Below are 27264 nucleotides of genomic sequence, written 5' to 3' on the forward strand. Positions count from 1 at the left end.
GAATATCTGAAAACAAGATTATATGGGAACGAGGAGGTATAGGTAAATAATAGTATTGATTATTGTGCAATCATTTTAAGAATAATAATGATGTTTGAAAAGATGTGCGACATTTTCAGGGATACATGGAACAACGGAAAAGTGTAAAATCCCTAGAACCTTTGGGGGGGGGGGAGAAAGGTGGTCACTGCAATAATATAGCTGTATAACACAGCGCGTCATTACTTACTGTTAATTTACTCTTTACAAATATTCTCTTAGATCTGCCCTTAATAATGTGCTGACTTAAGAAACTAGCTCTTATGATAGGTCTGTTATTTATATTGGTATTCTTACATGCTTATTCAATGTTACTCGATAAACCTACTGCAAATGGTAAGTGATGGCGACCATCATCCACTCCTGATGTGGTGATATCTACCTCTTCCTTCACGTTTATCTTTCTTTTTTCTGCTTCTGCCCTCCTCTCTTCCTATTTCTTCCATCCCTCCTATCAGTTTTTATTATCTTGTTTTCCACTTCAGGTGGCTCTGCAAAGAATGACAAGCCAAACGGTTTCTCGTAACCCAGGAAGTAAATTATAATGCTGGGTGGTATCCTACATAATATTCCAAATAACAGGGTGAAGTGGAGCCTACTATAGTGCCCTTGTTAATTGGGTGGAGAGACGTAAATGTGGCGTCCATCCGGGAACCAAACCTTCACACTCTTCCCCGCATCTTGCTATGGTGAGACTGTCTGCCTCAGGGGAGCATTGGTTCATTGAGCAAGTTGGCTCTGCAGGGGCAGTTGCCTGTCTCCAGTTGATAGGTTTACTCGGCCAGAAAGACTGGGTTCAACCAACGACTGTATTAGCAGTACAGGTTACTAATTTCGGAGGAGTGTTCGTGTTATGACCGACAGGCGCAACTGTTTACTTTAGAACTTGCAGATTAGCTGTGTAAAAAAAAAAAAAAAAAAAAAAAAAAAAAAAAGACATGAACATTGTTTTTTCCATTCCGAACACAACTAAGCGTCTTATCCGAGCTCCTTGCGATAGGTCTACCCTTTTCCCATCCTCCAGCCAACAGTTGTAACTAGAAAATTATAACAGAGTGACACGTCTATAATTCTGTCATCTTAGGCCCAAAGCTGAGGTGACGTTATTGGCGTATTAGGAGGCTTTGGACTGACAACAGGTGCTGATAATCGTGGAAGAAGAGAAGGGCTTGGGTGCTGGGATATTGGCACTAGTTTTAGAAATTTGCTGACTTCCCGCCGCAACTTTTAAAACTGGTATTAAAAAGTTATGACCATCAGTACCCCCATTACCCGCACGTCCCCTCCCACATTCTCTCGGCATCTTCCACTAAGGGTACGGCACTTGTCAATAGTTCATTTACACCTCTGTGGCTCCGAGTTAATGAAGCAAAATTCCAACACTTCGAGTCAGCATTTTATGATTACTGTAGCAGAATCACAAAGTGTTTTTACACGGTTTCGATGTTAAGAAACTATTGATCAGTTTCTCATTTTGATATCGGTCTTCATCCGTGCCGTCTACTTGTGTGTGCTTCTCCAGCTTTTGACACCTGTAGTACGGTGACTTTTTTTTTTTCTTTTTTTTTTGAGGGGCCGCTGTTAGACGATTATTATATTAGGTTTAGACACGACCTCTTCAAATGCTAATGTTAGAAGCAATATCCATTAAACACTGAAATTTCATTTCATATATATATATATATATATATATATATATATATATATATATATATATATATATATATATATATATATATATATATATATGTGTGTGTGTGTGTGTGTGTGTGTGTGTGTGTGTACAGATACAGATTTAGTAGATAGATAGATAGATTTATTTATTTCTTCGGGTATTTTTGTTGTATAGCTAGACGACTGTCTAGGGTTTGGGGGAGATATCTTGTAGCGAAAGGGCTAGAAATAATATGCACTGACTTCTACAGTACGATGACATCTAATTCTGTTTATATTTTTGCAGCCATTAGACAGTTCAGTTCGGCTTAGAAGGAACCTCGGAATAAAGAGAATATCTCTTCACCAATGTCTGTGATTACTTCATGCATTTTTTTTTCAAGTAATCAAGACTTTTCGTATAACGGTAACAAAAACTGGCAACAGCTAATTCCATAATAATTCTAATAATACTCAGGGACTTGACAGTAGGCTACCGTACTCCAGAACGTTTAAGGGTAGATTAATGGTCTACATCCCTGATGGCATTACATAATCGAAATACCTCTAGTCGCCTCGAACCAACGCATGCCACATAAGTCACCGCAACTAACGCCGTAAGACATGTAAACCACCGGGCGTCTTATCGTATAAAAACTGAGTTGTAATACCAGACTTTCAGCTTTACGAGGAAGGATCCGTAATGTTCAGTGATCTACCTGTAATATTACACTGGACACTGATCCCTTCATAGCAAGAAGTCTGTACTGATGACCCTTCTTTCCTGCATTATTCGGCCAACTTCAGACTATTTTTAATAAGTCAGAAGAACGTCTTATTGTGGTGGTCATCGAAATGGCTTCAGTTAAACCCCTCACCGCAATGACTTCTCTTTTCTGCTTTGTTGTGCCCATCCTCTGTATTTTTTTTCTCGTTTCTACTTGATTGTCCATCCTACGACGTTTTTTTTCCCTTCATCTTAAATGGACCTTCGACAGCGAAAGGGTTAATCATGCAGCTGTGTTTATTTGTACTGAGAGCTAATTGGAGCCGTCACTGCCAAATTACGAGTTATCGCTGTCACAAATACCCCGCGAACCGGAAGCATTACAACGCGCGTGTTTGTTTACATTTGTCGGGGTGACGTCACGCTGCTACCCCTGCCAGCTGCCCTACTGACAGGTCTTCCCTCTTCTCTCGCCCTCCCTTCTCTCTCTCTCTCTCTCTCTCTCTCTCTCTCTCTCTCTCTCTCTCGTCTATTACAATTCCCTCGTATTTTTTTTTGTCGTTTCCTCATATGCAGTATTCCCTCATTCTTCTATTCTGTCGTTCTCTCCTTCCTTTTTCCTCCTCTCCTCGTCCTCGTCTCTTTCACTGTCTTTCCCTTCCTCTCCACAGTCTGTTTACGCTGTTTTCTTTCCTTTTGTCCCTTCCTCTTCTATTCTCGCATCCTCTTTTCCCTCCTGTCTCTTCCTCCCTTACCAAATACTGTTTACTGTATACGTGCCATTTTCGTCATTGTTTATATCTTCCCTTTCTATTGTACGCAACTTAAAGCTCATCCGGTCCTCAACACGCCCCTGTCTCTCACCTAATCTAAAGTTTCTTCACCCCACTTCCCTTCAGTTACTCTCTCTCTCTCTCTCCACCTACAGTCGGCGTGCGTGTGGGGGTGTTAATTGTTGTTGTTGTTGTATTGGTGTGTTGTTGTGGTGGGGTTAATCCTGGTGGTGATGAAAGGCCAGGACCTCACTCTCACCAGACGCCTCTTAATTGTTGCCCTAACTTTGGACAATGGCGCCCTCAGTCTTCCTTCCACCTGATCATCCCTCCCTCTCTCCCTCCTTCTCTGTCTCTCTCCCTTCCTCCCTCCTTCTCTCCCTCCATCCAGCGCCCCCCTTTTCCTTCCCTCCTTCCCTGTTTCTTCCCTCTCTCCTCCTGTCTCTCCCCCTGTCTCTTGTTCCATCGCTTCTTAGCTCTCTCTCGTCTTCCTTTCCACTCCCCCTCTCTTCTTTTCTTAGTCCCCTGTTCCTTTCTCCTTCTCTCTCCCTCCTCTTCCGTCCTCCTCTCCTTTGCTCTCTCCGTCCTTTCTCTCTCTCTCTCTCTCTCTCTCTCTCTCTCTCTCTCTCTCTCTCTCTCTCTCTCTCTCTCTCTCTCTCTCTCTCTCACACACACACACACACACACACACACACACACACAATGTTATTCTATGGCTTTCAACTCTTTACGCATCTTGGTGAAGGGCCAACCTACAAGTCATGCCTACTGATGAAAGGATCAACACCAGGGAAGTAGACAACTGAGAGAGAGAGAGAGAGAGAGAGAGAGAGAGAGAGAGAGAGAGAGAAATGTTCGCATATGTAGCTGAATATTGTGTGTGTGTGTGTGGGTGTGTCTGTATGTGTGTAGTCAGAGAAGTAAAAGAAATGGCTGATGAAAGATCGAGTGAAAGAATTGGAATTGGAATACAAAGAGGGAAGGGAAGGAAACAGGTCAGCAAGACACCCTTTGCTCAGCAGGGAGTGAGGATAGAGCAGGAAACAGGAGGCGGGCGGAAGACGAGAGAGAGAGAGAGAGAGAGAGAGAGAGAGAGAGAGAGAGAGAGAGAGAGAGAGAGAGAGAGGTACCATATTCAGTAGCAATAATTCATGGGACTGTTGGAATATAATCATAAGTACTTCAGTTATGAGTGAGAATGCGTGTTTTTAATAATTACAAGGATGTCAAGGTTAAGAGTGTTCTGGTGTATAGTCAGCATTCTCCAAAATACAGTCCTAGAAAAAGAAATATGAAAAGAAAAGATTAGGGATATAATGTATGACTGAAGAAAGATCCAAGATTAAATGAAATGTGTAATGATACGGTATTTTACTTTAACCTGGCCTAAAATTGCCATATGTCCAAGGGAGAGAAGAAAGAGAGGTTGGAAAAGTTAAGAGAAAAGAGGAGAAGAGCAGGAAGAAAAGGATGGTGCCAGGAGTTTGAGCAAAAAGAGGATGAGGACAAGAGGGAAGGATATGACTACGTTAAAGCGAGAGGAAGAGAAGAGGTGGATGAAGAGAAAAGGCCAGAAAATAAAGCGAGTGGAAGAAGAGGAGAAGGGCAGCAAACGAGGAAGAGGGGCAAGAACAAGACTGTAGAAATAAATTTAGGAAAGGTAATACATCAGGAGTCAGAGCGAGAGGAAGAAAAGGAAAAAATCAGGAAGGAGACAAGAAGCTAGTAAGAAAGGAGTGAAAGAAGAGGAACAAATTTAGGAATGGAAGGAGAGTCGAGGAGCTAGTAGGAGAGGTGAAAGAAAAGGAACACGAAGGAAGGAAAGAAGGAAGAGGAGAAGAGGCAGAATAAGAAGTGTGAACGAAGAGGAACAGAAAGGAAGGAAAAGAGGAGGAAGCAGAAAGAGGGATGAACGAAGAAGAAAAGGAAGGAGGGAAGAGACCAGGAGTAAGAGAGAGAGAAAGGAAAAAAATCAGGCAAGGAGGAAGGAATAAACCAGGTGTTAGAGAGAGAGAGGGAGAGAACTTGGAAGGGAAGAAGGAAGGCCCTGCCCTTCCAACCAATATTTACCAACGCCACTTTTAGTCAAATTGCTGGTGCAGTGGCGGCGTGGTCCCCGCTAGTCAAGCTTTTACCGATATTACGCATATTGTGGTCCTAACAAGATGGTCCCGCCCGGCTACCTCGCTCACGGGGGATGAGGGGGAGGTGGGTATAGGAGAAGAGGAGGAAGGGAGAGAGAGATTATTGGAGAGGGGGAGGTGCTAGGATGGAGTGGAGATTTGAGCGTGTTTGGAGGAGTGGATGGGAGTGCGTTGGAGGGAAAGCTAAGGGAATGTGGTGAAAGGTGGTGCAGGTAGGAGAAGAGGAAGAAGGAGGAGAGATTATTAGAGATGGAGGAAGCTAGGACAGAGTGGGGATTTGTGTGTGTTTGGAGGGACAGAAAGGAGTGCGTTGGATGGGTATCCGTAGGGGAATGGGGAGGTAGTGGAGAAGGCAGGGAGAGATTGTATTTGAGATTGAAGTGAGGATGGAGTAAAACTTGAGCGTGTCTGGAGGAAGGAAAGGGGATACATGGATTGCTGAAGGAAAAGGTGGACATGAGGAGGTAAGAAAAGAGGACGAAGAAGGTAGAACGGTGGGGGGGGGAGGTGAATTTAGGATCGAACAAAGATTTGAATGTGTTTGAAAGTGGGAAGAGATGCATGGAGCGCTGGGAGCATTAGAGGGATGATAGAGGATTGGAGGGAGTAGAAGAGGGTGAAGAGAGATGTGTGTGTGTGTGTGTGTGTGTGTGTGATAGCACTAGCACTAGCTGATCACTACCATTACTCAGATGGCCGCTACCACCAGTTCTCCTTCCCCCACCTTCCTCTTCTCAGCAGCTCCCTCCCCTCCCCAGGGTAAGCCCCTCTTCCCCAGTGCTGAGTGAAGCTGTTGCCGAGTTGTGCGGTGTGCTGAGCAATTCTACCAATAATCCTAACTCAGGATACGTATTTGCTGTCTGGTGTCCTAACTTCACTTATAATAGGCGCTGATTTTGGAGGTCGCCTAACTCCGAAGTGGAGTGGTAGGCCGTGTATATTCTGGCTATTCTCTTTTTTCCAACTTGGCCTGAAATTACCATCTGTCTATGAAAGCAGCTGTAGCAGTAGATTAACAATAGAATGTGATGATAGTCGTGAAAGCGCTATGGAAAGGATGTATAGTTGTAGCGTTATCTTTTTATGGCACAATGCTACGTGAAATCAACTAAAAAAGAACGAAAATCTGAGCAAAATGAAGGTGAAAGATCACAGTACAAGTGGAATCTGTGCAATGAGTTTTACCGACTACGGGTCAGATCCGAATCCATACTTTATTTTGCTCGAGGAAGCTGACTTTAGTTTTATAGTAAGAGTCTACAAGCACTGGAAACAGTGGGGATTATGGAAGCATTGGCTTAAAAATGAATGAAAGATCTGACCGAGTGCTTGTGGTGGATTTGTTATATATATGAGCGCCGGCACTTGCAGGTTTCGCCCATCCGTGCATTAACTGGGACGCTTCTGACCTTCCATGATTTTTATCAACTGAGGAAAAATATCACATTCTGAAAGGGAAAAAAGCAATTTCCTTAACGTCCCTTCAGTAGCGTAGCATCTCTTACATTATATATTTGCTGCCGCCTGACCATTTTACAAGTATTCATCGTAAATGAAACCTCTTATATTGAAGATGTTAATTCCTATCATCCAGGTGGCGTCTTTTAAAATATATTGTTGCCACTGCTAGGCGATTTTACTCTGCTAAGGGAAGGCCTTTTGTGCTGAAGCGATTTACTTATGTTATGACTTTTATATCGCTGAAAATCTCCCCTAACGTGAATTAAATCGCCAGGAGATATTAACAACAAGGAATGAGTCTCTGGATTGGAAGGGTACCTTGAATCAGGGTGAGGTAATTTCTAGTTTTTTCTTCTTGCTACCCGACGGTTTTATTCAACTTAGTAAATGTGTCTCACATTTGATGAGCTTTTTTTGGTTCGATGTCTACTGTATTTTCATTTGAATATCATCGTCAGGGATAAGAAACAAACATCTCCGGGGTCAGTGGATTTAAAGCACCTCTCATCTCAATCACCCACCACACAATAGGGTGCTGGGAGAAGGACGCCTTCACGCGGTGGCATCGATATGACCAAAACGATGAACTGTCCAGTTTTGCAAACGTTACCCAATCCCCTCCCCGATCACTGAAAGGGGGATGGTGGACTGGGGAAGAAGGGCAACTTAGTCTTCAATCCATCGGGTTCACGTCAGATGGGCTTGGGGTTGCGTGTACCATTACTACTACCACTAAATAGGAAGATGGAGACCTGATGGGCGTGTAAGCAATTATATCCATTTTCTGCACGATGGAGCCGGCTGATTAATATTATATGGTGGTCAGTGTGTGTGCATTAAGACCATTGAAGAATTACCCCAGTTGCCCTGAGCCTCTAGTCGGTGAAGGATTAAGTGGTCTCATCTCTTCATATAATACGTCAGGAAATTGAGCCTGTCAGGTTACGTACTGGAGTGATTAATTAATTATCTCTTCTGTTGGAATTAGTAATCCATCCATTGATAGTAACAGTTGTTGCTCATGTTATGAAAATGAGTGATTATTGTTTTCTGTGCAGCTGACATTACCTTACTAATTTCCGAGATCTGAATAAACTGAGCAAAATATACGATATGGGTCTCTCCGTATACGCTACTCTCCGTTCAACACACGAACAACTGTATATATATATACTGTATATACTGTATAGATAGATAGATAGATAGATAGATAGATAGATTGATATACAGAGAGAGAGAGAGTAGCTCATATAATTTTTACGTGACTTCCGTCTATGGATATCCCAGTATAGTTGCATGTGCCGTTCCATAATTACCTCGTTCCCTATATTTTTGCATTGTTGTGTCGGGTGGGGGTGGGTGGGGGGCATCACATTAAAGCTGGGTCCGCCACCACAACCCCGCCACCACTATTGTCACCATATAAAACTGAAACACCAAATTAATGCCTGGCTACACCGCAAACACCGCTACTGGGGGTAATGTGCTGGGGGAGCGGCAGGGGTGGGGGGTGGGAGGAAGGCAGGCATGAAAAAGAGAAAGGGATGGATAGGGAAGAAAAAAAGAAACACAATGCATGGAAAAGGGATTGTGAGAAAGGAATGAGTGAAGGAAGGAGGGATGGAAGAGAGAGAATCAAAAATAAATGAGTCGAGGAGGGAGGAAGGGAGGGAAGAGAGAAAGTGAGTAAGAAACGAGTGGAGAGAGGGAGGGAGGGAAGAGAGAGAAAGGGAAGAAAGGTATCGATGGGAGAAGGAAGAGGAAACGTGATGCAAGGAAGAGAGGATGGAATAAAAAGACGAGTGAGGAAGGTAGGGAGGGAAGAGGAATGAGAGAAAAAAGCTGAGCAAAAGAGTGGGGAAAGGAGAGAGGGAGGGAAGGAGGGAGGGAAGTAAAGAAGAGAGATAAAGGTGAGTAAAGGAGGAGGGAAGTAGGGAAGAGAGAGTAGGAATTGGAAACGGTGGATGTTGGAAGTAAAGGGAAAACGTAGGTAGGGAGGGAGAAAGAGAAGGATGAGTAAAGAAGTGTAGATGGTAAAAAGGAATGTAGGGGATGATGGTAAGGACTGAGTAAAGAAGTGAAAAAAGGAAGGAGGGATGCAGGGAAAGGAAATGTGTGTGAGTAAAGGAATGAATAGGAAGAAAGGAAGGAAAACTAGATATTTGAAAAGGAAAGAAAAAGAGAGAGAGGTGAAAATGACAAGGGAACGAGGAAGACATGAAAGAGGGGGTGAAGGAGTTTATCCGACAAATATAAGAAAGTGATGAAGAGAGGAAGAAGGTGGAGAAGACGTGGATGCGTTAAGTGAAAGAGAGAAAGAAAACTTGATGACTGATAATTAAAGGAAAATAAGAGAAGAATAAATTAGAGGGAGAAAGAGGAATGACTGGAGTAAAAAAACAGAGGACAGAAAAGACAGTGTCAGTGAAGAGAGATAATGAAGGATACGTGGGAAAAGATGAGTAATTTAAGGGGAAGGAAGGAGAAGTGACGGAAGGAAGGAGCCAGCGTGAAACATGGGGAGAAAAGAAGTCTTGAGGAGTAGGTGAGAGAGAGAGAGAGAGAGAGAGAGAGAGAGAGAGAGACAGACAGACAGACAGACAGACAGAGACAGAGAGGAAAAAAATACACTGGAAAAAAGTCGAGTGAAAACCGAACAGAAAGGTAGGGGGATTGCATTTTAAAGCTGTGCAATAATCCGCGGACCATTTTTACGATAATGGTGTTTAGTGGCTGAATATATTATGAGGCGAAATTCGGGAATGAAAATGTTGACTCAATTAATACGGGGAAATTCACGCTGTGGCGATTGTGTGTTGTTTTTAGCTTTACACGTATTTTCTGTCGGCATTTTTTTTTTTTTTTTTTTTTTTGGTAGTTTATGGTTTGTAGGGATCATGCGAGGCTAAGTTTATCTCCAAAATAAAATAACTTAGATGATCTCACCTGAATTTGCGTAGTAACATATACCATCTAATATTTATGGTATGAAAATGACTCTTGATTCTGCTTAGTACCAGACGCTTTTATTCCGTCTAAACAGCGACTGTCCTCCAGTACTCGGTGTATAGAGAAGCCCCATTAAGGACTTTGAAGCTGACTGTTACCCATTTGGATTCTCCCAATCGTAAGTTACTATTATACTCAGAACGTTGAATTCGCTTGAACTCATTGACCAGTATCCAAGTTTTTTTTAATCATTGCAAGTTCTGGACTGGTTAAGATTCCCTGGACTCACCTATGCCGCCTCTTCTTCTTTTTCTTGCGTGAGAGGCCGATTGCGGAAGGGTCCGTCGGCTTGCCCAGAAGATTGTCAGTGTTGAAACCTGGGGATGATAATGGGAAGTTAGTACACAGGAGGAGTACACTGGTTAAGGCGAGAGGCGTTTTGAATGCTGAGAAAATGGAGGAAAAATGAGGCGGGAGAAATGTGTGAGGAAAGTTTGTCATAATGAAGTGAAGGCGTTAGAAAAAAAATAAAGTACTCTGTAGGAAGAAAAGGACTCGGATCCCCTTCAATACGGAAAACAAGAAGTCTCTCCTAAGCTGAAGTTTCCTTAATCATCAGTAAGAAAAGATTATATATCGTTGTACAAAAAAGGATTAGACTTGATTGTTTTTTTAGCCCCTCGGTGTGAGAAGTGTAGCTTAATCTGAACAAAATCGTCTGGTGGCAGCAATAATCAAATACAAAACGTCATCGGTGCAGTGAGGTCAGTGGAAGGAGTTACATTACACAGGGACAAGTGATTGCCGGAAACGGGATGGCTCTCAAACCATTCAAGGCAAGAGTGCTTTACTTAAATTAATTTCTTCAGTCCGATGACGTATTTTTCATATTCATGGAACCACCAAACGATTACATTGAGCTCGGGACGGACCTCTGTAGTGAAGGGATAAGTGAAGGTTTAAGTATGAAAAGTCTCCCCTCAGACAAATAAAATCGTCTGAAAGTAACGTGAATAAAATATAAATTATGTCACCGGACTGAAAGGGTTAAGAAGAGCATTGCCGTCTGGATGCAGCGAGAATAATTATAATGCCATATCAAATTCATCATCGTACTGAAAGGGTTAATTATTGGTCAGGTAGACGGAAAGACAAATTAGGGATCGTATTCTCATCGGTTAAGGATGCACCCTGACGCCACCGTGCCTGATTATTTCGACCTGTGGCACGTGAATATTTCCTTTTATGTTATTTTGCATGGAATGTCGATATTGTAATTAGTAGTAGTTGAAACTCCAGGCTCAACTCAGTGTGAACAGAATGAATTGCAGGCTGAAATTATCCTGCTCCTGTATTCCTTCATCCTCTGACGGGATAGTGAGGGCACTATGGGACATTTGTCTAACCGGGCAGTAGTGCTGGCTGGTTATATCGGTGCCACAGCAAGAAGGCGTCCCTCTCCAGCACCATGTCGATATTAAAAAGGTATAAATAACATGCGAAAGAAAGCTAAATGTGTTAAGAAAATAAATCGGCAAGGAGGAGGTGCTTGAAAGCCTAAGTCCTAAGCTGACGAGAATAACGGCTTAGGAGTTGAAGTGCCACTGACCCCTTCACAATTTTCTTTCCTTTCCTAACTGGCTTATATCATCAGGTGGTAGGAAAAGAATCATCATCCATCATACATTCCCTTGTATCTCCATAAGGAACCCTCCATCCAGTTGGAGCGCCTTAACCTACTAGACAATTAGATATGAGGAAAAAATAATTAAACATAAAAATCATAGTAGCAAAGGAGATTAAAGAGTCTGTTTTTAATTCCCTCAGTCAGATGCCATTTCATTTAATAATTGCTTACCCCAAGTGATATTAGTCAGGTTAGGAAAGACCTCCCGCACGGAAGGCGTTAGAAACAACCTCCATTAATTTCTGCATCATGATAACAGTTTTTCTGCTCCTTCCTTGCTGACTCCATACGATTATACTTAGCTTAGGGAATACCTTTGGCTGTGAAAAGATGAAGGGCAGCTTCCACTAATCTTTCACAGTGATTACTATTGTCCTATTAAATTATTTCTACCCATACACGATATATTCCCCTCAGAAAGATCTCTTTGCATAGTTTATTCTCTCTCTCTCTCTCTCTCTCTCTCTCTCTCTCTCTCTCTCTCTCTCTCTCTCCTCCCCCAGTTTCATTACCCGAGTCTTTCTATCACTAATAAAGCAATTTCGAGATTTAATTGAGCGGAGGGTGAGTCTGGTGGCCCCACACCCTCCACCCACACCTGTCACCCACACGCTTGTTATATCCTCATCCACATCCACACACATCTATCCACATTCACCAACATCCACACACACACCGTACCCACATCCACATACACCTTACCGGTACGCATCCACACTTATCACTCACACGCTTGTCATTTCGACACCTTTACATGCTATAGTCACATCCACCCACATCGTATCCACACCTACTCGCACTTTACCCACACCGAATCACACCATATCCATATTCACTCATACCATACCCATACCAATCCACATCAACACCATACTCTCAGCTTTCATCCACGTTATCACGCAACTTTTGTCACTCACAGTTTTAACCTAAATCTAACCCACATTGATCCGAATTTTACACACACACACACACACACACACACACACACACACACACACACACACGAACTTTTTCCAGTCTTGTCACTCATCAGTTCATCTGCATTTTTCACTTACACTTGGCATCCACATCCTTCATTCATATATCACCCATACTGTATCCACATCTTCCATCTGACTTCATCCACATCATCCCCTCACTGCCCTTATCCATACGATTAACCCGTATCTTTCATTCACATTTTCCACCCATATAAACCCGTCTAATCCACACCCGTAGCTACTCCTCACACCTATCACCCCTCCCCCACACCTGTCACCCACACACCTGTCACCCACTAATGAACTAATGACCAGGTGAATGCCGTCCCTTGCTCCCTGCTGTGTTCCGGTGGGGGTTGAGAGAGAGAGAGAGAGAGAGAGAGAGAGAGAGAGAGAGAGAGAGAGAGACTAGCTGGAGGAAACACGTAAGTAAAGAATTTGAAGGGTAATAAAGGAGTAATTTTCGAGATGGTCTGCCGGTTGTGCTTTCATCTTCACTACAAACACTGAGCATTCTAAAGGGCTTATCTTCCTTCCTTTACCCGGACCATTATGTTTATTAGGCACGTAGGATCATTATTTACAACAATTAAGTGCATCACCTTCTGTATGTTTATAAGACAAGTATTTATAATCATTAAATGCAACTTCTTCCATTATGTTTTTTAGTCTAGTAGTATCGTTATTTACAGTATATAAATTCTTCTTCCATTATTTTCATTAGACTTTGGATCGTTATTAATTCTGAAATATTCCCATTAGGTTTATTAGACCTGTGGATCGTTATTACTTTTGAGATGTTAATGTATATCCTTCCATTCTGTTCATTAGACATACTGATCGTCATTTAGAGCCATGTGCATCTTTTTATGGAGTCACGGTGGCACGGTGGTACCCTGTTCGTTAATTTGCTTCAAATTTCAATGTGAGTTGCGACTATTTTAGAGATTTTGTCAATATTTTAGCGGTACTGTAGAGATCTGAACAATTTTCTGGTTATCTGCAGTTTTCAGTGTGTTGTATCATTTGATTTGGTAACTAAAGTAGTAATGTTGTCATTTTCTTATGTAGTTTTTCTTGTCACACACATAGACTCTCAGTATGCATTACTGTGCCTCATATACCACACTAGCTGTACCTTGACTGCTTAACAGATTAGTTTGGTTGGCGATATCTAGGAAAATGTATGAGTGCCTTGTAGGCTAATTTCAATATAATCAGAAACAATATATATATATATATATATATATATATATATATATATATATATATATATATATATATATATATATATATTTATTTATTTATCATTATGATTGCTGAAGACGGCTGAGTTCATTCTGTATAAAAATTCTACAAGCATCAAAGTAAATGCGTTTGTGGCTACAAAATCACTAGCTGCCACTATCCCTAGCACATTAATCACCGGAGGCTATTTTTGTCTAAGTTTTCCATCTTTTAGTGATACTCAGTGTGATGGGCTCCATACTCCTTCATTTTCACAAGTAATATCAAACTACGAGATGCCAGCGGCTACTTCAGTGGTCACTACTCTTCTGAACTGTCTGCTTGCTTCCCTCCATGCATTACGGCGGGCGCATAGCGTGCTTCTGGCAGCAAATTCTTCCCCCTTTTCTGTCCAGCTTCCTAATGCAAGAGTTAACCGGTACCCACAGTCTTTCATGTATGCAAAAGATCAACTCTGGAACTGTCTATCACGGTCTGTATTTCCTTTGGCCTATGATCTCCAGTCTTTAAAACGAAATGTGTCCAGGAAACTTGAAATGAAAGGATCTTGAATTAAGTCTTTGTTTTTATTTTTCATGGTGGGAGCAATCTTGTAGGCATCTAGCCTTTGGTTCCATCTTCCGTGCATTAAAAAAAGTTCCAATGCCTTTACCATTTTGTGTTTTGTGGGGTGGCTGCATTCAACAAATATTTTTATTTCCTATGCCTAGGATATGATGTTAAGATGAACCAGAAGCTTTGCAGACGGTAGAGGGATTTGTATTTTATGTGGGTTTTCACAGTTTTCAGTGAATATAAATGTAGTGTGTGTGAGAGTATTGGATGCAGCGGTGACATGGACTGCCAACACCTCCATTGTTGTCGGTGGGTGGGGTGGCGTGTGACAGCTACCCTCACGCCGCCACCAGAGAGTGATGGTGGCGGTGGCAGTGTTCGCGGGGGGGGGGGGGGGAAGGGAACGTGGACTATGGAGGAAGGGGACGTGGACTGTGTGGGGCGTGGACTGTGAAGGGCGTTGGGAAAAGGAGCGTCGACGGTGATGGACGATGGAAAAAGGAACGAAGATTGAGAGGGAGGTAGAGGGAGTATTTGCTGTGGGAGGATGGGAGTGTGAACTCTGGAGGCTTAGGAGATAGAAGCGTGGACTGTGGGAGGTGTGGGAGAAGGGAGCATGGAGTGTGCTGAAAGATAGACTATGAATTGTGGGAGTGTGGGAGGACTCTGTGTGGACTGTGGGGGTATGAATGAAGGAAGCCTGCTGAATATAGGGACCATGAAGGTGTTGCGAATTACTGTTTCACTAAGGGTTATATTGTGAATGTATTTTGTGCATTACCAGCTGAGTGTATACAACTTCACAAAGGGTGTGTTGCGCGTATTATACTTGTTGAATATATACGGCTTCCATGGAGGTTGTTGTGCTTGTGTGAGGTAGTTTGTACGTATGAATGTTTACTACTTGTGGGGAACATTATAAAGAATGATTATGCTAGAGTTAATGCTTTTCTATGAGAGCCTGTGTGTAGATGTGTGAGGCCGTACATTATAGGAGTGTATATACCGAATCAGCGATACTGTAGTTTTCATATTGTGCACTCATTAAAAAATAATGTATCCAAAAACGCCAAGCGTCGTGCCATAAGACACAACAAATGAAAAAAAAAAAAAAAAAAAAGCGACATTACTTTCTTGAGGCTGTAAATGTTAGGGATTAAGTATTCTGTTGTCTAAACCACGGGGAGGAGCTGCATATATTATAACAATAAAGGAGATACATATATCATAATGTAACAATTTAATAACTGCAGCTAACATCCAGGATTACCAGCAGTTACAAGTTGACAAAAGGCTAAGAGCTGTTTCCGAAATTCATCATGCCCAGTTTATCTGATTTTTTTTTTTTTATTAACATGTTCGGTTATTTATTTTTCTATCAATCTGTTTCTTTTGTTGGCTATTCAGTGATGATTGTGTGTGCATGTGTGAGAGTGTGCGTGTATAAGGACTGGGACATGTGCATTAATGGTAGTAAATGCACGCACTTCTAAGCTCATCTCCTTCTCTTCCCCTCCTGAGTGCCCCAGGGGAGGGAGAGAGGAGGAGGATTACAGAGAGAGAGAGAGAGAGAGAGAGAGAGGGGGGGGGAGGTTACTACATAAGAGGGAGAAACGATGGATGGAGGGGCACAGAAAGTAAGAGCGACGATGGACAAAAAGAGGGGCGATGGACAGAAAATTGAAAGATGGAGAAAGGGGACGAATAGAGGGCGAAAAGTGAGGAAAGAAAAACTGGAGAAGGGAACAGGAATAATCAGGAAAAGGGAAGATGAAAGACGAAGGGAGCCTAAAATGAAAGTGAAAAGAAGGAGGAAGGTTGTCTCATTCTGGACGAGTGTAATGGCATTAGCGAAGGTGTTTTTTTGACATGTGTGGAAGATCGTTAGGTTTCCATACCATACTGTTCAGCTTTACTGTATTTCCTCAGTTATTTCTTCTTTTTTCTTTCTTCTGTCTTTCTTCCAAGCACTTATTCAACACAGCGCCATTCCTTTATTTCTTCAGTTCGCCTCAAACTTAGCACAGTTGTTCCTTGGGCAAATACTCCCAGACTTTATTTTCATTTTTAATATTTAGGTCTTTTAAAGGGTTTTAATGGGTCAAAAGTCAAACCATACATAAACACAATTTGGGGGCATTGAAGTTTGTCAGTTTACTACGGCTGTGTGGAAACCATCCTGAATTCCCATGGGAATGTTGGTGACTTTAATTAAGTCTGTTTTAACAAAATTAGAATAATCAAATTGTCTCCTGCATTAGTCTGAGATCGAACTCGCGTCCTTTCAGAAGCAGACCACTTCGCTAACCACTTGACCACCACCTCCCCAGTTCCCTCTATCTAATCACTCCCCACCTCCCTCTAATTACTCCCCGCTGAAGGACGCGTGCCGGTCGGGGGAACTGAAGGGAATATTGGGTCAGAGGGAGATGGGAGAGAGATGGGGTAAAGAGAAGATGTGGTGATGAGAAGGAGAGGAGGAATAACCTAAATACAAATGAGGTGGGTAGGAGATAATAGACATAATTAACCCCTTCACTACGATGACGTGTCTTTATATCTAATTCTTGCTGTCAACAGTTGATTATATAAAGCTTAGAAGAAAAATGCATAAAACAAGGATATGGATGGTCGAGAAGAGGGGATGATGAGAAAAACAAAAAGAATGGTGGAAAGACAAAATAAGATGAGACGGAGTTGATGTGATATTAATAGAGGAGATAGATGTAAGGCCAGAAGGAAGAGTGTGAGTCTCAGAGATGGAAGAGAGGCAAGTGGCAGATGTGGCAGGGTGTGATTCTTGGTAAGAGGTAGGTGTGGATGATGTAGAAGAGTGAGGGTTGTTGCAAGAGTCAGGTGCTTTGTGGAAGGGTGAGAGTCATGGCAAGAGGCAGGTGTGGAAGGTGTGGAAAGGTGTGAGAGTCGTGGCAAGAGACAGGGATGGAAGGTGTAAGGGTGGGCGATGTGGCAAGAGGCAGGTGTGGAAGGTATGGATGGATATGAGTCGTGGCAAAAGGCAGGTATGGAAGGTGTGGGAGGGTGTGAGTCGTGGTCGAGTGTAATTTTAATTCTGAGTGGACTATATGAGTGTGGAAAGAGGTACTTGCTTGGAACCTATTATAATGCTGACTAATATGGTCAAAGAAGATGGGACATTAAGGGCTTCTTCCCAATTAAGAGAGAGGAAGAGAGGAATGGAGAGGAGGGGGAGAAAGAAAAGATAGGATGGAGAGAAATGCGGATATGAAAAATTGTTGAAGGAAGGAAAAAAGGGAAAAAAAAGGCGAGGATGGAAGGAAAAGAAGGGAGTGTGGAGAGGAAAGAGAGGAGAAAGGATGGAGTGGAGTGCAGGGTAGAGATAAAATGGATGGGTAGAAAAGAGGAGGAAACGGCGGGGAGGGAAGAAAGGGAGAGCAAAAAGAGATGACGAAAGATAAAGGAAAACGAAAAGAAAGGGAGGAAGAGATGAGGAATCGAAGGAGGAGGAAAGGAATGAAATGAGAGCAGAAAATAAAGGCAAAGAAGTATATTAAAAGGATAAAGATGAAGAAAGGTACAGCTGAGAAGGAGGAGAAGAGGAGGAGTGAGAAAGGGAAAGAAGGGATGATGAAGGAAGAGTAAGATAAAAATGAAATACAAAAATAAGAGGAGAAAAGAGTGGGTATACGAGAACAGAAAAAAAGCTGCAAAAAGAGAGGAAGTGTGGAAAGGGGAAGCGAAGAAGAGGAGGGACGATAGGGAGAAGAGAGGAAGAAACGGAGAAAAGAAAGTTTAGAGGAAGAGAAAAGCCATGAAATTTAATGAGAGAAAACAACAAAAGAAGGGAAAAAATAGAGGCCTCCCCCAAGGGGGGAATCACACCAGCCGCGAGCCGATACATATCAAATGCGGCTCGGAATATGACCTTGATCTTTACCTACTTTCACCAATTTCGAACACGCAGGAGATTTTCATCCCCACTACACGCTTGTAAAATTTTGTGATGATATCTCGAGCGGTTGCGAAGTTATCTTGCCAACAGATACACAGACAGACAGACGACAAATTGAAAAAACTACCAGCTTCGCTGTCGCGGCTGGTAAAGAGAGGGTGAAGGAAAAGGAGAGGACGAAGAGGAAGAAGAGGATAGTAGAGAGAATAGAGTAGAAGGGAGAGAAAAAACGAGAAGAAGAGAGAAGAGAAGGGAAGTGGGGAAGGGAAGAGACAAGGTAGGAGGAAAGATGAGAAGGAAGAGAAAGAGAAGACAATAATAAAGGTGGGAGGGAAGGGAAGGAAGGAGAAGGAAAGGAGAAGAAGAGACAGGAGGTAGAGGGAGAAGGAGAAGGAAGAGAGAGGGAGAGAAGACAAGAGCGAAGGTAGCAGTAGCCTATATCTCACACGTCACGCGCGGAGATCTTGTCAACCTATTTTTTCTCCCCTCCCTCAACATTTTCTCGTGAATCTGAAGTTACTTGTAAGAGCCCATTGTCACACTAGTAATTACTGAGTCTCCCCCACCCTACACCACCCCAACCCCACAGATATCCCCCACCCCCTCATTGTTGGAGAGAGAGAGAGAGAGAGAGAGAGAGAGAGAGAGAGTGTGTGGTGTGATTGTGTAACAGAAGGGAATGTGGCGGAGAAGAGTTGGAGAGAATGCTTTAATGGAAAGAGGGAGGAGTGTGAAGGAGAGGGGTGGAGAGGAGAGAAGGGTGTAATACAGAGGGAGAGGTGCGGTGAAAACTGTGATGGAGGGAGTGAGAGGTGTGGCGAAGTGAAAAGAAGTGTGATGTAGGGAGTAAGTGGTATGATGGAGAGAAAGTGCGATGGAGGGAGTGAGAGTTGTGGTGGAGAGAGAATTACCTGTGGTGGAGGGCGTGAGAGAAGTGATGGAGAGAAAGTAAGTGTGGTGCAGGGAATGAAAAGCGTGATAATCAAATAAGTGTGACGGAGGAAGTAAAAGGTATGATTGAGGGTGTGATGGTGGGTGGGAGATGTGTGAGGGAGAAAAAGTCAAGTATGATGAAAGGAAGCAGAGGTGCGGTGGAGAAGACAAGAGGAGCGTGATGGAGAGGAGAAACTGTGAGTGTTGGGGAGTGGAGGGAAGAAGAGCTTTGATAGTGAAGGAGGATAAGACGAAGTAAATATGAGGACAAGAAAAGATGATTGCTTTACTGTAAAAAGCGAGGTTTAATAAATGATGGGATGGGTGTGCCTGGTAAAAGAGAGAAGCCGGGTAGAAGGGAGAGATGCTGTGTAGGATAAAGGGAGAGATGTGTAATGGAAGGAGGGGTCAGTGTGATAGAAATGAGCAAGGAAAAAACTAACTACCCATTCTCTCCCTTCAAAGAGTAATTTCCTTCATATATTCCAAACAACCCTAGTGATGGCGACAGAAATTTTACCTCTTTTATTGTAGCTGCCTTTGGACGATTTTTTATTCACTCCAAGAATGACCTGTCCTTGTTCAAACCCTTCACCTGGACATCGTCATTTTTTTTTTCTTTTTTTTGCCACTATCAGGCGATTTGACTTAGGAGAGGCCCATGATAGTGATAGGGATAATGAAGGCTATATTCAACTCCCCTTCAGTTCGTTTATTCTCTCCTAACCTAAATAAAATTGTCTGGTAAAGCCAAGAATAAACTAATAAATAAGTCACTGGAATGAAGGGATTAAATGTTGAACACAGTCACTACAAACTCTTAAGTGTCAACATGTAATATTTTATCCTAGCGACCGTCATGGTATTTCCTTCTTGACATGAAAAATGGCTTCTTGTTTCTGATTTTTTTCTATCATCTGTTTCTCTTTCCTTGTTGCATCTTTTCACCTTTTCCCCCTTTCTTCTTTTCCCCTCCCTCAACTTATTCTTCCTTTCTTATTATTTCACTTTCTCTTTGCTCTTTTTTTTTTTTTTACCCATTCCGCATGTTCTCCCTCCCCTGTTCATTCCCCTACGCTTTCCTTGTCCTTCCCGTCTCCAATTATCTTCGTTTAATATAATTTTTTAGTCCTCAAGAATTAAGGTGGCGACTGAATTAGGAAGAACATGACAAGCATAAAAGGTTCAGGCAGGCATTTGTTCCAGTGCTCACACTTATCCCACTCTCTTTTTTTCTTGACCCCTCGCCTTTCATCTTTACACTATTTTTTCTCCTCTCTCTCTCTCTCTCTCTCTCTCTCTCTCTCTCTCTCTCTCTCTCTCTCTCTCTCTCTCTCTCTCTCTCTCTCTGCCACTCCCCTTCCTGTGACTGCATCCTCCTTTTTCCCCCTCTCTCACCCTCTTTCCAGCATCACCATCCTTCTCTCCCTCTCTCCAACACTTCCCCTCTCTCACTCTCCCTCCAACACTCCCTGCTCCCTCTTCCCTCTACTTATCATTCAGGTCGGGTAGCTGTGAGGGGAGTTTGTGGGAAGGGAGGGAGGGAGGGGGTAACTGGAAGGAGGGAGATGAGTGACGGAGGACTGGAGAGGAGGGAGAGAAAACTGGGCGGAGAAGAGGGAGGTGAAGATAAAGATGGAGGACGTAAAAATGTGGAGGAAAGTGGAAAAACTGAATGTTGTGGAAAAGGAATTTTAAGGAAGGCAAAAGAGGAGGAAACCAATTAGTCTAAGGAATAGGAAAGAATGAGAGGAAGAAAATCAGGCAAGGAAAGAAATGCAACGAAACACTGTAACGAAAAGGCGATAAATATTTAGCATTTAGATGAAAAGAGAGACAAAAAGGCAAAAATTTAATATTCTTAAATGATTGTAGGACATCCAGGAGTAGAGGAAGAGAGAGAGAGAGAGAGAGAGAGAGAGAGAGAGAGAGAGAGAAAGAGAGAAGGCGGCAATCATATTCGTTATAATCTAATCTCTGGCAAGAATTCCCTTTTATTGCCTCTCTCTCTCTCTCTCTCTCTCTCTCTCTCTCTCTCTCTCTCTCTCTCTCTCTCTCTCTCTCTTTCCTCTTCACCATTTTACACTCTTCCTTCTCTCCCAGCCTTCATTTTACTCCCTCTATCCCTCCACTTCTCAGTCTCCTTCCCTTTTCTTTTCCTCCCTTCCCGTCTGTCATAACCAGGGTATTGAGAAGTTCCCTCCCCCTTTGCCTGTCACCTCTCTCTCTCTCTCTCTCTCTCTCTCTCTCTCTCTCTCTCTCTCTCTCTCTCTCTCTCTCTTTCAGTTAACCCTTTTCCGTGACCTTTCTCCTGTTCTCCTATTGTCCATTTAAACTGTCCTTCTCCCTCCCCATCCCCTTCATCTCTCCGTTTACTTTTTCCATTTCTAAGTCCCTTGACCATTCCCTACCCTTCACCAGCTCCCTGTCTATTATGTACCTCTTATATCTCCCCTATATCTGAATATCTTAATCTCCCCTCTCTTTGTCACCTTCTTCTGTACTATCCTTGTCTTATTTCCATATAGACCAAATGGCCTATTGTGAGCATCCTCTTTTCTTGTGTATCTTATTTTACTCAGATATTTATTTTCTTCATTTTCCTGTTTTGGTAATCCTATTCTGATATCTGTTTTTTCCTCCAGTGTCATTATTTTCCCAAGCAAACATACTTCTCTCGTAACTTCGTGCCAAAATAATTCTAAGATGACTAAAAGGTTCCTCCCTTCCCCCGTACACGCACTTCCACTACTGCCACTACCTATAAATCCACCTCTATACCCTTTACTTCACGTACCTCCATTCATCTTCTGCTATTCGGTATCTCAGTTATAGCCCATCCCATACAATTTCCCACCGAGTTCCTCTAGCATGTAACATCCCCCCCCTTTTTTTTTCTTATTCTTTTTCCACTAAACATCATAACTTCGTATCTCGCTTTCTCACACACCATCGTCTTTCATTTGTTATTTTGAGCCTGATCACCTGTGCCTTGACAACACATGTATGCCCCTCTCCGTTAACCCTAACTACGGTATACAATATTATTTCAATGGTGCCTTTTAACCCCGAGAGATGATGTACATATTTTTACTCTGGCTAACGTGAGACGATTTTACTCGCCTCTGGAAAACTTGCGAAAATCAGTGGGTTAACAGTGCATGAATCTCTTCTTAACGCGATATCTTTCTTAGCCATCAAACTTTATCTTTATCATCAACTCATAGATTCAGTTTTCTTAGTTATATTATTCTCTGCAACAGTCAGCGTCGAAAGGATCATTAAGTCTGTTGTTGTTTGCTTTCCTTTGTACTCTTCTCCTCAGATGAATAAAATCGTTAATGTTGGTGGCAGAAATGAACTAAAAATAATAAGTTGCTATCATTCCTCTCAACATCTCCACTCCAGTATTATCCATCTCCCGCAGCGCACTACCTCATCTGTATATTTCCCTCGATCATCTTCAGTTCAGTGTTACCCAGCTGAAACAGTCCCATCCTCTCTGTTACACATCTTCACCCGCCGCTCCTATATCTTTCTTCCTATCACCCTCCCCGTTATTATCACTCCTCACCATCCTTCTCATTCACCCCATTATTATTACTCCCCGCCATCCTTCTGTCTCTCCCGATTATTATCACTTCCCACCATCCTTCCCTCTCCCTACAAACCTCATGTCTCCCTCCCTTCTGGCTCAGGGTAGGGGGGTAAGGGGGTAGCGGCGCCCCTGGATGAAAGGCTCCAGCGCCACCTTTGATGACGAATATCCTGATTACTAGTTGCAGGGCTCATTGTCCACGCCAGGCCGGGCTGCAGGCGCCAGGTGGGCCACACTACACACACCTCGGCCGGGGCCTGGGGAGTGATTTGGCCAATGCGATGGAGTGTTCCGGCGAATAGGATGGAAAGTTAGGCCAATAGGATGGAGTTTTAGGCCAATAAGATGAAGTTTTAAGACAATAAGATGGAATTTTAGGTCAATAGGACGGAGTTTTAGGCCAGCAAGATGGAGGTACTGAAGGACATCCCATTTTTACTAACGCTATTTGACGTCATTGCTGTTCTGAACTGGTTATTTGTCTTACATATTTCGATAGGCAAGGAGCACCCGTCTACTTCTTCTTCTTTTTTTTTCTTTTTTTTTTTCGTTTTTCTAATGAAGTATTTAACTGTTTTCAGTTCTGAATGCACATTATCTGGTCAATTCTGGAGCACTCTTGTTCATTCTCTTTCCCTCCATCGGAAGAGAGATGTGTTCACGCACGCAATGTATTCACACACATCTCAGGAAGAACCAACTGTCATTGTGGCTTTCTTTTGTTTGACTTTCATTGGAAGGAACATCTTTTTCAGGAACCCAGCCTTTAGTTCGTTCTTTTTGCATAAGAGAATATGAGTGGATTTTTTTTTTTTTTTTAATTATTCAGAATGTTTGGCCAGTAGAAGCAAGATTTGTTAGCTGGAGGGGATTATGCAGGGACAGCAGTAGCCGAAGATACGTATAGCCAGCGCTGCTCCGTCGGTGAATTACGGACAGACAGTGACAGGGATATGTACGTGAGAAACGAGGGAAAGGATTGTAAGCTGTTAGGATTTTTGACACTGATGACAGAACAATGTGACGATGGTGGGAGGCAGGCGAGAACACACAGGCAGACAGATGAGGAGGGAGCCGGGGTGTGATGCGGGAGACAGGCAGGGGAATAGACACAAATAGACAGATTGACAGTGAGTGAAGAACAGAATGGGGAGAGGACAGAGGTAGAAATGGGGGGACTTCTTCATTATACTCGTATGTAGTAATAAAAGAATATCCATACCCAGTCTCATTACGTGTTACTCCGTACATTAGTCCACTGTACATAGAGATGGTTTAGGCTGGCTGAGTCGAGGGTAGGATGAAGTAGATGTGAAGATGGATGAGCTAGGTGTGAAGGCGGGTGAGGTGGGTGTGGGTGGATAAGATGGATGTAAGGGCTGGGTAAAGTGGATGTGACAATGAATGAATAGGATGTGAAGGTGGATAAAGTGGGTGTAAGGGCTGGGTAAAGTGAATGTGACAGTGGATGAATAGGATGTGAAGGTGGATAAGGTGGGTGTGGGGTGATAGGGTGGATAATTTGGGTGTATTGATGGGGCAGGATAGTAAAGGATAGGACGAGGTGGGTGTGAGGTCTAGGTGACGGCAGGGTGAGGTTGGTGTGAGGGTTGGGTGAGGTGAGGTGGGTGTGAGGGGCTGGGTGAGGTGAGATGAGTGTGAGGGCTGGGTGAGATGAGGTGGGTGTGAGGGCTGGATGAGGTGAGATGAGCGTGAGGGCTGGGTGAGATGAGGTGGGTGTGAAGACTGGATGAGATAAGGTGGGTGTGAGGGCTGGGTGAGGTGAGGTGGGTGTGAAGACTGGATGAGGTGAGGTGGGTGTGAGGGCTGGGTGAGGTGAGGTGGGTGTGAGGGCTGGGTGAGGTGAGGTGGGTGTGAGGGCTGGGTGAGGGGCGTATAAGGGCAAGGCCCGTGGGTAACGCGACACCTCACCAATCTTCGTAATGATGCCGCACCAAAAACAACACCACAACTTAGTTTAATCACGCACTTATAAACCCCACAGGTCCAAAATCATACAGTAAAAAATATTAATAAAATTTTGAAAAGTTTTTTGTCTCGTGCTGTTATGGCATTATTTCAGTACTTTCATACTCCTTTGCACCACATCTTTCTTTTGACAACGTACTATAAATCACACCGGTCTAAAAATCGTACAGATGAAAACAAATTTTAAAATGCGTTAAATGTAATGCTTTGTACCGGTGTAAGGTAATTTTTATGCTTTTGTTTTATTTTACTGTTTTATTTTATAACTTTTTTTTTATTATTTAACGTTTTTATTGCGTGGGGTACGACAGGGGGCTGGGCGGGATTACCAATCACGGGAAGTGAAGTGAAATTGATGAGGACGGTGAGACTTGTTATATTGGTGCCATCACGACTAATTGTCTCAGCTCCCTTCCCGTCCGCATTCCCGCCCTGCTTCCCCTTCCACACACCCCTGTCATCCTGTTCATACTCTGTCCTTCTAGTTTACACCCCTGCTTTCCCGTCCATACTCTGCCATCCTTTTCCTTCCCCTTCCACGCCTTTCCGTTCCTGTTCCTTCCATACCTGTCCCAGCCTGGTCATACTCTACGGTCCCCTTCCCTTCCCTGTCACATTCCTGCCCTGCATCCACGTATACACCCAAGTATTCCTGTTCCATCCACACCCTTGCCTTTCACTTTATATTCTACCGTCCCACATCTCTCCTGCCACATTCCTGCCCTGCCTACTCTTCCTCTGACCCCTGTAATCCTGTTCCTGGCATACCTATGCCATCCTGTTCATATGCTGCTTCCCCTTTCATACCCACGTCATCTTGTCCATACCTGCTACTTCTTTCATAGCCCAGTAATCCTGAGCATACCCTGCCCCCTCCCACACCCCTATCATTCTATTCATACATTTTCTGACCTTTCATACCGCTCCCATCCTAATCGTACCCATCCTGACCTTCCACACTCCTGCCATCCCATTCACACCTTTCAAATTCGTGCCATCCTGTTCACACCCACACCTTCCACATCTTTGTCATCCTGCCCACATCCTGCCATCATTTCTTTCGTCCATATCCTTACTGTGGCTTCCTTTTCCGTTTCTTCCACACTTCTGTACTTACATGTTATCCATACACCAGTGTTCTCATCCATCTCAGTCTCTTTCTTTTTTCGCCTTTTCCGTTCAAGTTCCACTTTCTTCCACCCATTTTCATCTCCACTCCTGTCATTCAGTCATATTCATATGCACATTCTCGCCTTCAGTCCATTTATCTTTACGTCTCCCCCTCTCAAACTCCTTGCTCTTCCGCAGTTACTTTCCTGTACTCGTAGGCCTACTTTGCATGCTGCCTAGATACCTCTCTTTTCTCTTACTTCCTTGTCTCCTTTATTTATGTTGCCTGATTATTATTCCCTTCTTTCTGTTCCAGTCTCCCTCCCTTTTTCGTCTTTCTTTCCATGTTTGTTTTTGTACCTTCCTTTTCTCCCACACTTATGCATCCTCTTTCTACTTTATCCCTTTACCACCATACCCCCTTCCCACCCACCCCGTCCTCCCCTGTACCCCCTTCCCACCGCCCTTCATCCCCCATACACTCTGCCCACCCTCCCTCCATCCCCCATACCTCCTTCCCACCCTCCCTTCACCATCCTACTCCCTCCTCTCCTCCCCCGTGCCCTCCTTTCCCATAGCCCCTTCCACTCAGAAATTCTCACGACCACCCATATAAAATTTCCCATCTTTGACCCTCCATCCCCTTCTGTTTCCCTCCTCCTCCTCTCCCCAAACCCCTCTCTTCCCTTCCTCTTTCCTCTCCCCACCATCCCATCTCTCTTTCGACCATTCCTTTCTCTTCTCTCTTCACCCCTCTCTTTTCCTTTCCTGTTTTCTCCCATATTTACCTAACAAGACAGACAGCTTCTTTCCTCTATTCTTTATTCTTTTTTCAGTTTTTCTTATATGGTTACCTTATTTTCAGTTCAGGTCTCAAAGTCTTTTCTTCTCGTCATGGCTTTCACCCTCCTTTTTGCTAAATTTTCCTCCTCTTCCTCTTGTTTTCTATCCACCTTCTCCTCTTTCTCCCCTCTTTGTCTCCTTTTTCAGACTCCTCCTCCTCCTCCTCCTCCTCCTCCTCCTCCTCCTCCTCCTCCGGTCCTCGTCATATGTTCAAATTTTTCCCAGACATTTTTCGCCTTTTGCTCAGAGGGTCACAGAGGACAAGAACAAGTTAAAATAAAGGCAAACCACTTAACGTCACAGTAGCGTAAAAAGATCCACTGCTGGACAGTCAGGATAAAGGAGTGCACTGTAGAATATCACCCCTATGTGAAAATCTGGGGCACGCGAAGAGGAGTGGCGTGGGTCTGAATAATGCAAAAATGAATAAACAAATAAAGAACAGGCTGTGCTTGAAAACTGATAATGGGAAATTTGGTAAAGGTGAGAAATAAACAAAGTATCTCGAGACGAATGAAGTGGATCAGAGTGACGCAAAGCAGCCATAGCGCCGAGCAGAAACAATAAAAAGGTGAAATGCGGACAAAGTAATGGAATGCACTACGGAAAAATCACCCGCTGTATAATAAAGATGAATGGCATAG

At 43.3% G+C, this 27264-nt stretch overlaps 1 protein-coding gene across 1 annotated transcript in view; it reads right to left on the reverse strand.

Moving 5' to 3' along the window:
• LOC145401098 (visual system homeobox 2-like) overlaps window positions 1–27264 on the reverse strand; it is a 91935-nt gene that overhangs the window by 46463 nt on the left and 18208 nt on the right. The window contains exon 2 of the mRNA XM_080273470.1: window positions 10036–10123. Within this exon, the coding sequence (XP_080129596.1) occupies window positions 10036–10123 (88 nt within the window). The remainder of the gene's footprint in view (window positions 1–10035; window positions 10124–27264) is intronic.

Source organism: Coenobita brevimanus, chromosome 54 (genome assembly GCF_032717465.1).
Source record: "Coenobita brevimanus isolate Jiangsu-jjx chromosome 54, ASM3271746v2, whole genome shotgun sequence".
NCBI lineage: Eukaryota > Metazoa > Arthropoda > Malacostraca > Decapoda > Coenobitidae > Coenobita > Coenobita brevimanus.